The 12874-nt window shown below is 43.6% G+C and overlaps 1 protein-coding gene across 1 annotated transcript; it reads left to right on the forward strand.

The window, feature by feature from the left end:
* The first annotated feature begins 1809 nt into the window (after positions 1-1809).
* On the forward strand, positions 1810-12282 carry cfap157 (cilia and flagella associated protein 157). The gene is made up of 9 exons (XM_038997337.1): positions 1810-1964; positions 2375-2646; positions 4408-4561; positions 4654-4921; positions 5092-5222; positions 5781-5931; positions 10026-10151; positions 11704-11885; positions 12126-12282. The coding sequence occupies exons 1-9, from the start codon at positions 1810-1812 to the stop codon at positions 12280-12282; spliced, it is 1596 nt and encodes a 531-aa protein (XP_038853265.1).
* Positions 12283-12874: the final 592 nt, after the last annotated feature.

Raw genomic sequence — 12874 nt, forward strand, 5'->3', positions numbered from 1 at the left:
GATGGTGGTGCCTAGTTCTCCTGCAGAACCTTCCCATGTTGTAAGTCTTGAACATTCTAAACACTTTTCATTTGCATCCTTAAAATCCCTTTCACTGTAGCCAGACTGACCTGAATATATTGAATGTATGTAATGTATGTCATTCACTCACTAAGGTCTGAAGAAGAGAGGTTGAAAGATCGAAAAAGGGAGCAAAAACAAAACACACTACAGGTAGGAGGTGTCATGATGCGTGGTATAGTCTTAAACCAATGTTTAAAGACTTAACCCCCCTCTCATATGATGAGTGGTATAGTCTTAAACCAATGTTTAAAGACTTAACCCCCCTCTCATATGATGAGTGGTATAGTCTTAAACCAATGTTTAAAGACTTAACCCCGCCCCTCTCCAATATATTTCAGGATGATGTAGAAGACGTCCCCCCCAAGAAGTCACAGCATGTCACATCAGCATCCAGCTCTGCAGGATCAGGTACTGTATAGGCTGCTAGCTAAAGTAAGGTGCATTCAGGTACACACATCCCAAGAGGTTCCCTTACATTACTTAATGACCACAATCTGTTTTCTTTCTAGACGATACTGGGAACAAAATGCACGGCGAACTGGGAGCTGTGAACTGGGTATGTAGTCTACTGTGTGTAAGGCTGAAGGCTTGATGCATGGCAAGATATAATAGTTGTGACAACTTGTTGAGTAGTTATAGATAAAACCCCTTTAGTAATAGGAGCTTTTGTTTGCATGGTGGTATTGTGAAAGTGGGGTGTAATTTGACATGATCACCCAATGAGGCTCTACTCATATTTATTCTTCCTTTTTCTTCAAGGAAGCAGATGTTCTTCAAAGGGACACCCTAGAGGCAGCAAGGAGGTGCAAACGACAAAACATTTAAAGGCACTGTTTCCCTCCCTAGTGTAATTGGGATGGGCGGGAAGACCGCATTACAACCCTTAAAGAACTACGGTTGTATGATGGCCTGGATGAAGAGGAAAATATTCTCCTCTAGGAAACGTTCATGTTCCAGTTAGAGAGATTATGAGATGTTCTATGTGGAGGCAGTTGACAACAAGAAAATTACTGTCTGCCTCTTTTGAGGAGCAGGAGTGAAGCCATTTTGAGGAGTGGTCAAACCTTGTTTTTGTCTGCTGTGTTAATTGTTTCAATTGTTAATTGTGTTGTTTAGTAAAGAAGATGTAGAAGTCACCCGAGTCTCTGATCTCTTTACTGGAGCTGGTATAACTTGATGTACAAAGCACATTCATCTTGTCAGTATGTCTATATGGTGTAGTCTGTCTCCATTCTCATGAGGAAAGTAAATAGCAGTATAAATCAGGATAGGTAGTAACTGTGTATATATATGCTCAATTAAATAATATAATTACAAAGTTATAACATTTATCAACACAATTTTAACAGTACATGACAAGTCTGTTGTTCCCTGCAACAATATCAGTAGCTGGCTTCAAATATAGGATGAAGCAAAAAGTGTTACAACACATGTGTTGGTACCACTTTAAATAATATTTCTTATGATCTTCAAAAATGAAATACGTTTGTATTAAACGTGTGCCTTGCACAAACTTGTGTGTTTGTATTCAGTGTGTGACTGTCAAACAAAACAGTGGGCGGGGTCAAGCGTTTGACTCCGCCCACATCGAGCCCGGCCCCGAACTGCACACTGCAGTCAGGGATACTTGGGGCAGACTGACATTCCAATTCAACGGGTCAGCACCTGACGTCATTCTCTTGGTAACAACGTGTGTTGTGGTTGCCTAGATGTTTAATAGCGCAATCACAAAGTTTCATTGCAAATATGCCAAAAAAGAATGGAAAGAAAAGCGGAGATAAATCAACCAAAAAAGAGATCATTGGATTTGGAGACAAAACGTGTTTTGACGACGCATTGTCTGAAGGTGGAAAAGATTTCTACCGGTCGCAGATACGAGACTTGGAGGAACAATTGGAAAAGTGAGTTTTCTTTGGGTGGTCCGCACAGATCATTTCTATTCCTATTTAGTCTAATCTCTGATCCTCTGAATAATAAATAATGTTGCGAGTCAACACGCACTGACACTATCAGATCATTGTTGGAACAATAGTTGGATAATATAACCACATAATGACAAAATAGAACCCATTGCCGTTACGAAAACTGCGGTGCATGTGCGTAAAATAGGCAATCAAACACGAATCAGTTAGGACTAATGCAAATCATTAAAATATGTGTTATTTATAAAATACTGCACATTTAACGTTAAAACAAAATACACCATAATAATATGAAACTAAATCATGTTCATTCCAAGCTTGTAGCCTTCCAATCAAGTTTCCATGACTGAATCCCACCCTCATCCTATTTTCTCACCTCATATTTGCAGATATCAGCACAAATGTGATGAGTTGGAGGTGCAACAGAAGGACTTCTCCTCTCAGTATTTCACCATTGAGAAGGAGAAGAAAGACATTGTGCTCTACCTGAAGCGCTCGCTGGCCCAGAAGGAGGATGAGCTCACAGACTTGTTGGAGAGACTGGTGGGACTGCAGCAGGCCAAGGATGCTGAGAAGGACTCCTTTGAGCTGCAGCTCAGTCAACTTCGCCAAGAGTTCCAGGAGAACAAGGACAAGCTCACCTCAGAGAACATGGTCCTTGGTAAGATACTAAGAACCTCGACACCATAACATTCCATCCACATGATCCACCACCAGACTTTTATTTAAAACCAGCTCAAAAATATCTGATCAAACTTTGATAATTTACAGTTGAAGTTGGAAGTTTACATACACCATAGCCAAATACATTTAAACTCAGTTCTTCACAATTCCTGACATTGAATCCTAGTAAAAATTCCCTGTCCTAGGTCAGTTAGGATCACCACTTTATTTTAAGAATGTGAAATGTCAGAATAATAGCCGAGAGAATGATTTATTTCAGCTTTTATTTATTTCATCACATTCCCAGTGGGTCAGAAGTTTACACACACTCAATTAGTATTTGGTAGCATTGCCTTTAAATTGTTTAACTTGGGTCAAACATTTCGGGTAGCCTTCCACAAGCTTCCCACAATAAGTTCTGTGAATTCTGGCCCATTCCTCCTGACAGAGCTGGTGTAACTGAGTCAGGTTTGTAGGCCTCCTTGCTCGCGCACACTTTTTCAGTTCTGCCCATAAATGTTCTATAGGATTGAGGTCAGGGCTTTGTGATGGCCTCTCCAATACCTTGACTTTGTTGTCCTTAAGCCATTTTGCCACAACTTTGGAAGTATGCTTGGGGTCATTGTCCATTTGGAAGACCCATTTGCGACCAAGCTTTAACTTCCTGACTGATGTCTTGAGATGTTGCTTCAATATATCCACATAATTTTCCTTTCCTCATGATGCCATCTATTTTGTGAAGTGCACCAGTCTCTCCTGCAGCAAAGCACCCCCACAACATGATGCTGCCACAACCCGTGCTTCACGGTTGGGATGGTGTTCTTCGGCTTGCAAGCCTCCCCCTTTTTCCTCCAAACATAACGATGGTCATTATGGTCAAACAGTTCAATTTTTGTTTCATCAGACCAGAGGACATTTCTCCAAAAAGTACAATCTTTGTCCCCATGTGCAGTTACAAACTGTAGTCTGGCTTTTTTATGGCGGTTTTGGAGCAGTGGCTTCTTCCTTGCTAAGCGGTCTTTCAGGTTGTGTCGATATAGGACTCATTTTATTGTGGATATAGATACTTTTGTACCTGTTTCCTCCAGCATCTTCACAAGGTCCTTTGCTGTTGTTCTGGGATTGATTTGCACTTTTCGCACCAAAGTACATCCATCTCTAGGAGACAGAACGCGTCTTCTTCCTGAGCGGTTGACGGCTGCATGGTCCCATGGTGTTTATACTTGCGTACTATTGTTTGTACAGATGAACGTGGTACCTTCAGGCGTTTGGAAATTGCTCCCAAGGATGAACCAGACTTGTGGAGGTCTACAATATTTTTTCTGAGGTCTTGGCTGATTTCTTTTGATTTTCCCATGATGTCAAGCAAAGAGGCAATGAGTTTAAAGGTAGGCCTTGAAATACATCCACAGGTACACCTCCAATTGACTCAAATTATGTCAATTAGCCGTGACATCTTTTCTGGAATTTTCAAAGCTGTTTAAAGGCACAGTCAACTTAGTGTATGTAAACTTCTGACCCACTGGAATTGTGATACAGTGAATTATAAGTGAAATAATCTGTCCGTAAACAATTGTTGGAAAAATTACTTGTGTCATGCACAAAGTAGATGTCCTAACCGACTTGCCAAAACTATAGTTTGTTAACAAGCAAATTTGTGGAGTCGTTGAGAAACAAGTTTAAGTGACTCCAATCTAAGTGTATGTAAACTTCCGACTTCAACTGTAATTGAATTACTCCTAACACCATCCACATGCAGCGGGTAAGCTAGCAGCTCTCGAGGAGTTCCGTGTGCAGAAGGAGGAGCTGATGGCCCACTTGGAAGGCCTGGAGGAGCAGCTTGGGAAGCAGAGACAGGAGCACCACACAGTCATCTACAGCCTGGAGAGGAAGGCTGTGCTGGACAATGACAGGTCAATGCCATTATGTTAAGAAGCCATTTGTACACTGTATGATCTGGTCATAAGCTCCTGCTCATGCTGTCCTCCCTCCCTGCTCCCTCTAGACTAAAGAAGGAGATGCAGCAGCACGTGGCGGCGGTGGCAGCCGAGTTTCGGCGCGTGTCGGACAGGAAGATGCCAGAGACGACCATGAGGGCCATCCACGAGAATGTGTCTGTGACGGCCCAGCTTAGTCAGCTGTCAGACAAGAGCAAGCAGCTGCTGGAGGAGAACGAGGATCTGAGGGATAGAGAGAAGCATATCCGCAGAGAGATGGAGGTCCTGGAGCCCTTGTTCAACAAGATGACCCGTAAGAGCCTCAGCAACCAGAAGGTACTGGGGAGAGATAAGGGGTGAGAGCGATGATTGTCATGATTGTCAGCTTGCATGATTTTGGTGTATCAACATCTCCACATGATAATGACAGGACCTGTCTGAAGCCTGATTTGATTGCTGACAGGTTACCATGCTCTTCCTCTCTGCTCCTCTTCTCTTTTCATCAGGTGATCCATCAGCTCACAGAGAAGTGTAAGCAGATGCAGGCTGAGCTGGAGGAGTATGCTAGGGCTCAAGAGGAGCATCAACAACTGCAGAAGGATCATGTCGTACTGCTGGCAGAAATGCAAGCCCTAAGGTCTGATGTTTCCATTCAGAATTCAAGAAGACTCCAGAGTTCCTGTTCTCTACATCAGGGGTCCACAATTCTGGTCCTGGTAAACCGCAGTGTCTGCTGGTTTTGTTCCTTGTCATTCAGTGACTGTTCTCTGAGCAGTCAGTGTAATTTACTGATCAATGCCTTGGAGAAACCAAAACCAGCAGGACTGCGGCCCTGTACATGATTTAATTAGTATTTTGCCTGGCTAACTGACATTAATGTGTAACAATGATACAGTATATCTTATTCATGTCAGACAAATAAATAATAATTAATTCAGCCTGTGACGGTGACATTTAAATGTCAGGTGCTCCCCTAGTCAGTTTATTGTTACATGAAGGCCTCAAATGCCAGCGATGAGTGAGAGATATGTTCAATTAACAGTCAAACTAATTCTCACAAAATCTATTGAATTTCAATGGAACTGCATGCATGGAACTTCCTGAAAAGTATGATTCCTGTCTTTTGTTTTTAAGCCATTTGATATTGAAGAACTGAATTAGTAAATAACCCCAAATTTCTGGTTTGTTCCTACAGGCAGGTGCAGGCCTCTCTGTTGGAGGAGACAGGGAGGAACTGTGCCGAGGCAAACAGGCTGGGGAGAGAGCTGGAGGAGGAGAGGGACGTGAGAGGACAACTGGAGACCATCCTACAGGCGGCTGCATTCGCCCTGAAACAGGCCCTCATGGTAAAGAAGTGCCTGGAATCAAAATCATAGCAGTGTAAACCAAAGGCGGTCGGTGCCGATTAAGATGAGGGAGGATTTTTTTATGAGCATGGCCTTATTTCTATTACAGCATATTGGATGACTCATTCATATTCCATTCACCCAGTTCAATGTAACATCAATAGGTTTAGGCTACTACATGATTCTGTAACGGTCGTCGTTGCATGAAGGAGGATCGGACCAAAGCGCAGCGTGGTAAGTGTTCATGATATTTATTAAATCAACAAACACTCGAACAAAATAAACAAAGTGAGAAACGAAACCGAAACAGTCCTGTCAGGTGCAGAACACTAAACAGAAAACAACTAAAACACAGGTGGGAAAAGGCTACCTAAGTATGGTTCCCAATCAGAGACAACGATAGCCAGCTGTCCCTGATTGAGAACCATACCCGGCCAAAACAAAGAAATACAAAACATAGAAAAATGAACATAGAATGCCCACCCAAATCACACCCTGACCAAACCAAAATAGAGACATAAAAAGCTCTCTAAGGTCAGGGCGTGACAGTACCCCCCCTCAAATGTCACTATAGCCATCATGAGGTTGCTACAACCTAACCTATGAATTAAAGTTTACAACGTAGGTGCACAGGTCGAGAGAACTTTGAGTAATCAAGGTGACAGACATCGACACATTCAGTACCGCCTTGCACAATCTTGCCTGCATCTAGCTGAACTAGGGTGTAATCATTAGTCCAACAGTTGCAAACGAGAGTTTCTATTGAACAAATTCAGGTATATTTATCCACGTTCCGTTTGCTTCGTTTAAGAAAGGGTTTTCAACAGAATAGGCGGAATGAATACACCCCTGATCACACGCAAACACAGTTCACTTTCATAGCAGCCGCATGCAAACAGCATGATCCCTTTGATCGTTGCATAATTGCTTCTCTCATCTACGCGCTCTCCTCTTCTCACCTTTTTCCTTCACTTGTGGACTTCAGTGCACAACACATCAGCTGTCTGTGACCAGGCGAGAGAACCTTTCAAAAGCCAAACCCTCATATCATAACCGCTAACCACTACACACAGCCTACATCGTTGTCACCATAGCTACTATAGCTACTAAAACAAACGTGTTAGTAAACTAGCTACAATCATGCATCAGTGTACAGTTAGAAAGCAGTTTAGCAGTTACACCAGCGGGCCCCGGTGGCAATACATTTATAAAACTAAAAGCTTACCTTGACTTGGAAGAGTTCCAGTGCTGGATAGCCATAGCCAGCTAGGTAACATAGCATGGAAAAATACAAAATATAGCTCCCTCTTTCTTGCTGCTCCTTCATTTTTGAAGAAATTAATTTGTATTGTCTTTCTCTCTCTTTGAGTCAACCACATGTTATGCACTGCAGTGCTAGCTAGCTGTAGCTTATGCTTTCAGTACTAGATTCATACTCTGATCCTTTGATTGGGTGGACAAGAGCTCTGATAGGTTGGAGGACGTCTTTTGGAAGTTGTCATAATTACTGTGTAAGTCTATGGAAGGGGGTGAGAACCACGAGCCTCCTAGGTTTTGTATTGAAGTCAATGTACCCAGAGGAGGACTGAAACTAGGTGTCCTCCGGCTACACCATGGTGCTATCCTACAGAGTGCTGCTGAGGCTACTATAGACCTTCATTGCAAAACAGTGTGTTTTAATAAATTATTTGGTGTCATGTGTGACAAGATGGCGGCGGAGAACAAGGCTGATGTTTTACGTATTCCTAACCAGTTGTGCTTTCAAGGAGCGGGACTCTAACCCGGAAAGCTTATATGAAATCCCGCTATGCCCTCCGAAGAGCCATCAAACAAGCAAAGCGTCAATACAGGACTAAGATCAAATCGTACAACACTGGCTCTGATGCTCGTTGGATGCGGCAGGGCTTGCAAACCATGACAGACTACAAAGGGAAGCACAGCCGAAATTTGCCCAGTGACACCAGCCTACCAGATGAGCTAAACTACTTCTATGCTCGATTCGAGGCAAATAACACTGAAACATGCATGAGAGCACCAGCTGTTCCGAAAGACTGTGTGATCAGGCTCTCCCCAGCCGATGTAAGACCTTTAAACAGGTTAACATTCACAAGGCCGCAGGGCTAGACGGATTACCAGGACGTGTACTGTGCGAGCATGCGCTGACCAACTGGCAAGTGTCTTCCCTGACAATTTCAACCTCTCCCTGTCCGAGTCTGTAATACCAACATGTTTTAAGCAGACCAGCATAGTCCCTGTGCCCAAGAACACTAAGGTAACCTGCTAAATGACTACCGATCCGTAGCACTGAAGTCTGTAGCCATGAAGTGCTTTGAAAGGCTGGTCATTGCTCACATCAACACCATTATCCCAGAAACTCTAGACCCACTCCAATTTGCATACCACCCTGACAGATTCACAGATGATGCAATCTCTATTGCACTCCACACTGCCCTTTCCCACCTGGACAAAAGAAACATCTATGTGAGAATGCTATTCATTGACTACAGCTCAGCGTTCAACACCATAGTGCCCTCAAAGCTAATCAATAAGCTAAGGACCCTGGGACTAAACACCTCCCTCTGCAACTGGATCCAGGTGGTAAGGGTAGGTAACAACACATCCTCCACTTTGATCCTCAACACAGGGGCCCCTCAGGGGTGCGTGCTCAGTCCCCTGCTGTACTCCCTGTTCACCCATGACTGCACTGCCAGGCACGACTCCAACACCATCATTAAGTTTGCCGATGACACAACAGTGGTAGGCCTGATCAATGACGAGAGAGCCTATAGGGAGGAGGTCAGAGACCTGGCCGTGTGGTGCCAGGACAATAACCTCTCCCTCAACATGATCAAGACAAATGAGATGATTGTGGACTACAGGAAAAAGAGGACCGAGCACGCCCCCCTTCTCATCGACGGGGCTGTAGGGGAGCAGGTTGAGAGCTTCAAGTTCCTTGGTGTCCACATTACCAACAAACTAACATGGTCCCAGCACACCAAGACAGTCGTGAAGAGGGCATGACAAAACCTATTCCCCCTCAGGAGACTGAAAAGATTTGGCATGGGTCCTCAGATCCTCAAAAGGTTTTACAGCTGCACCATCGAGAGCATCCTGACTAGCTGCATCACTGCCTGGTATGGAAATTGCTCGGCCTCCGACCGCAAGGCACTACAGAGGGTAGTGTGTACGGCCCAGTACATCACCGGGGCCAAGCTTCCTGCCATCCAGGACCTCTATACCAGGCGGTGTCAGAGGAAGGCCCTAAACATTTTCAAAGACTCCAGCCACCCTAGTCATAGACTGTTCTCTATGCTACTGCATGGCAAGCGGTACCGGAGCGTCAAGTCTAGGTCCAAGAGGCTTCTAAACAGCTTCTGGGTAGCCATTTGATTAGATATTAAAATGGCTACCCAGACTATATGCATTGCCCCCTCTTTTACACCGCTGCTACTCTCTGTTGTTATCATCTATGCATAGTCACTTTAATAACTCTACCTACATGTACATATTACCCCAACTAACCGGTGCTCCCCGCACATTGACTCTGTACCAGTACCCCGCTCTGTATATAGTCTCGCTATTGTTATTTTACTGCTGCTCTTTAATTACATGTTACTTTTATTTCTTATTCACATATATTTTTTTAACTGCATTGTTGGTTAGGGGCTCGTAAGTAAGCATTTCACTGTAAGGTTTACACCTGTTGTATTTGGCGCATGTGACTAATACGATTTGATTTGAATATATTTAGTATAGTTTTATCTAAAAAAGACTTAACTTATTTTTTCAATTGAGATTTTTTCTGAAATTCACTGAGGATGGTTCTACCCTTCCTCCACTGGTGTAAACATTGCATGCGTGTAGATAGTCTTCTATGTATTATAAACTGTTTCCTGAAGCAATTATTGTGTCATTACATTGTAGTTATGAGTCAGAATTTTGTTACTTTAGTTATAAACACTTGTGTCAAATGTTTCCACGTTGAGATGAGTAATTAACACTTGTGGTTAAATTTACCTCACACTTGCTCACCAGTTGGAAATATCACATTGCGATTAGTAGCACTAACGTAAGTCCTTCGCCTATCATAACAGGAGGTGCCTAAAGAGGAGGACTCTGAGGTGAAGACTCTGGTCCGGAGGAACCAAATGATGCAGAAGCTGTTGGCTGTGTTGGACAGTGCTGCTCTGCTGGGGAAAGGGCCTGCCATGAAGGACTTCATTCCAGAGGGAGACTCCCTCCACGAGCTCAAGACCGGCCCTGGCCCAGGAAGGTACTGGAGGCTGCCTACATACTGCCTTCCTCTCATCTAATGCTAGTGTAGCAGATGTGAGCTAGTGCACTAGTAACCATTGTGCAGGTTTACTCTGTACATTAGCACTGTCTTGGAGAAAGCTGTCAATACAGAACTACAGCAACATAATTATTCCATAACAATGGAATTACTGTTTATTGTTTATTTAAAAAAAAAAATATGTTGCAAGAGTTAGTACATTGTTTACATATGGTATGATTATCAAGAAGCTCAAGATACACTACATGGTCAACATCATCCAACATCACATTCCAAAATCATGGGCATTATAATGGAGTTGGTCCCCACTTTGCTGCTATAACAACCTCCACTCTTCTGGGAAGGCTTTCCACTAGATGTTGGAACATTGCTGCGGGGACTTGCTTCCATTCAGCCACAAGAACATTAGTGAGGTCGGGCACAGATGTTGGGCGATTAGGCCTGGCTCGCAGTCGGTGTTCCAAATCATCCCAAAGGTGTTCGATGGGTTTGAGGTCAGGGCTCTGTGCAGGCCAGTCAAGTTTTTCCACACAGATCTCGACAAACCATTTCTGTATGGAGCTCGCTTGTCCACGGGGGCATTGTCATGCTGAAACAGGAAAGGGCCTTCCCCCAAACTGTTGCCACAAAGCACAGAATAGTCTAGAATGTAATTGTATGATGGCGTTAAGATTTCCCTTCACTGGAACTAAAGGGCCCAAACCATGAAAAACAACCCCATACCATTATTCCTCCTCCACCAAACTTTACATTTGGCACTATGCATTCGGGTAGGTAGTGTTCTCCTGGCATCTGCCAAACCCAGATTCGTCCATCGGTCTGCCAGATGGTGAAGCACGATTCATCACTCCAGAGAATGCGTTTCCACTGCTCCAGAGTCCAATGGCGGCGAGCTTTACACCACTCCAGCCGACATTTGTCATTGCACATGGTGATCGTAGGCTTGTGTCCAGCTGCTCGGCTATGGAAACCCATTTCATGAAACTCCAGACGAACAGCTCTTGTGCTGACGTTGCTTCCAGAGGCAGTTTGGAACTCGGTAGTGAGTGTTGCAACCGAGGACAGACAATTTTTACGCGGTACGCGCTTCAGCACTCAGCAGTCCTGTTCTGTGAGTTTGTGGCCTACCACTTCGTGGCTGAGCCGTTGTTGTGCCTAGTCATTTCCACTTCACAATAACAGCACTTAGTGTTGACCAGGGCAGCTCTAGCAGGGCAGAAATTTGTTGAACTGACTTGTTGGAAAGGTGGCATCCTATGACAGTGCCACGTTGAAAGTCACTGAGCTCTTCAGTAAGGCCATTCTACTGCCAATGTTTGTCTATGGAGATTGCATGGCATGTGCTCGATTTTATACACCTGTCAGCAACGGTTGTGGCTAAAATAGCCAAATCCACCAATTTTGAAGGAGTGTCTACATACTTTTGTATATATAGTGTATTTCTCTAGCTCACTATGTTTCTTAAATGACATGCATACTTGTCTCCTACACCCTCCTCCAGATCATCAGGGCTTCTTGGTCCTCTTCTCAAGGACACCACCCAGCTGTCTCACTTCAAGACAGGAGACCTGGGCCTCGTACCACGACGGACACACAACTACAGCAACATCCTGTCCAAGATGGGACCCCTCTCCAAGAGCACCCGCCTTCAACTGCACAGGTGATTGAGCTGCATTTTATGCTTGCCAAAAATACTCTTAGATTAGGAAATGCAATGACGTCAGTGTATATATTAATATATATTGTAACTTAGTTACAGTAGATACAGAGAGTGGGGGATTTTTTCATTTATTAATTCAATGGTCAGAAGTATGTTTTATGTTAAGTGGATTTTTTAAATGTAAACATGTAAACCGATTTGTGTCAATGTATTGGTGACCATAGCGCCTCTGTTTGTCAGGAAAGTCTCACCACCCCAGAAGAGGACCAGCCCATCCAAACCCTCTGGTCCAGAGAGCCTGGCTCCTCCGCTCAGGGACCCTCCCAGAGGGAGCCTGCTTTCCCCCCACAGGCCCTCTCCAACCAGGGGCAGCGCCGCTGAACCCATCCTCAGATAGGCAGGACTGGGACTGGGATTTAAACCCCTTTTAATGGGACATTTCAACAAAAAATAAATGTTGCTACATGGTTATGCTCACTTTTTGGAATGACATGACTAATGCTGTTTCTTTTCCAGCCACTAGGTGGCAGGAGCAACTCTTAGAATATGTTGTACTGAAGCAGACAAAAACCAGACACTATACTTTTATCTCTAGAAATCTAATAAAGGCTCTGTTATTTTGTGTTATCATTTAGGTCAAATTCATTTGGAGACTAAAGCCAAACAATAAACATTTGAAATGTATACTCAAAATAATAAAGGTGGGGAAAAAATGAAAAAAAGATCAAGACATACTGTCACAAAGCCAATTGTCCATCTACTAAATCCAATATGTAGTTCATGAAGTAATAAACAGAGGAAAATACTTTAAAATTGCTGATCTTTATAAGGCTGACTTTACAAGGTTCAATGGTTGTTATGAGGGCAGAATGTGGGCTGTTGTACGGTACATCTGCCCATCTGTTACATTAAGTGAAGTCTGGTGTTTGACATTGTCAAAGTCTCTATAATGCAAATAAACACAAAGTCTATGAGGACATCTGGTTTAT

This window comes from Salvelinus namaycush, chromosome 1 (assembly GCF_016432855.1).
Source record: "Salvelinus namaycush isolate Seneca chromosome 1, SaNama_1.0, whole genome shotgun sequence".
Taxonomy (NCBI): domain Eukaryota; kingdom Metazoa; phylum Chordata; class Actinopteri; order Salmoniformes; family Salmonidae; genus Salvelinus; species Salvelinus namaycush.

Bases quoted from the DNA above. Each gene is read 5' to 3' on its own strand.
- cfap157 (XM_038997337.1), top strand. From the start codon at position 1,810: ATGCCAAAAAAGAATGGAAAGAAAAGCGGAGATAAATCAACCAAAAAA. The intron at 10,152-11,703 runs ATTCCAGAGGGA...TGACATGCATAC, and splicing joins GGCCTGCCATGAAGGACTTC to TTGTCTCCTACACCCTCCTC. The intron at 11,886-12,125 runs GTGATTGAGCTG...TCTGTTTGTCAG, and splicing joins ACCCGCCTTCAACTGCACAG to GAAAGTCTCACCACCCCAGA.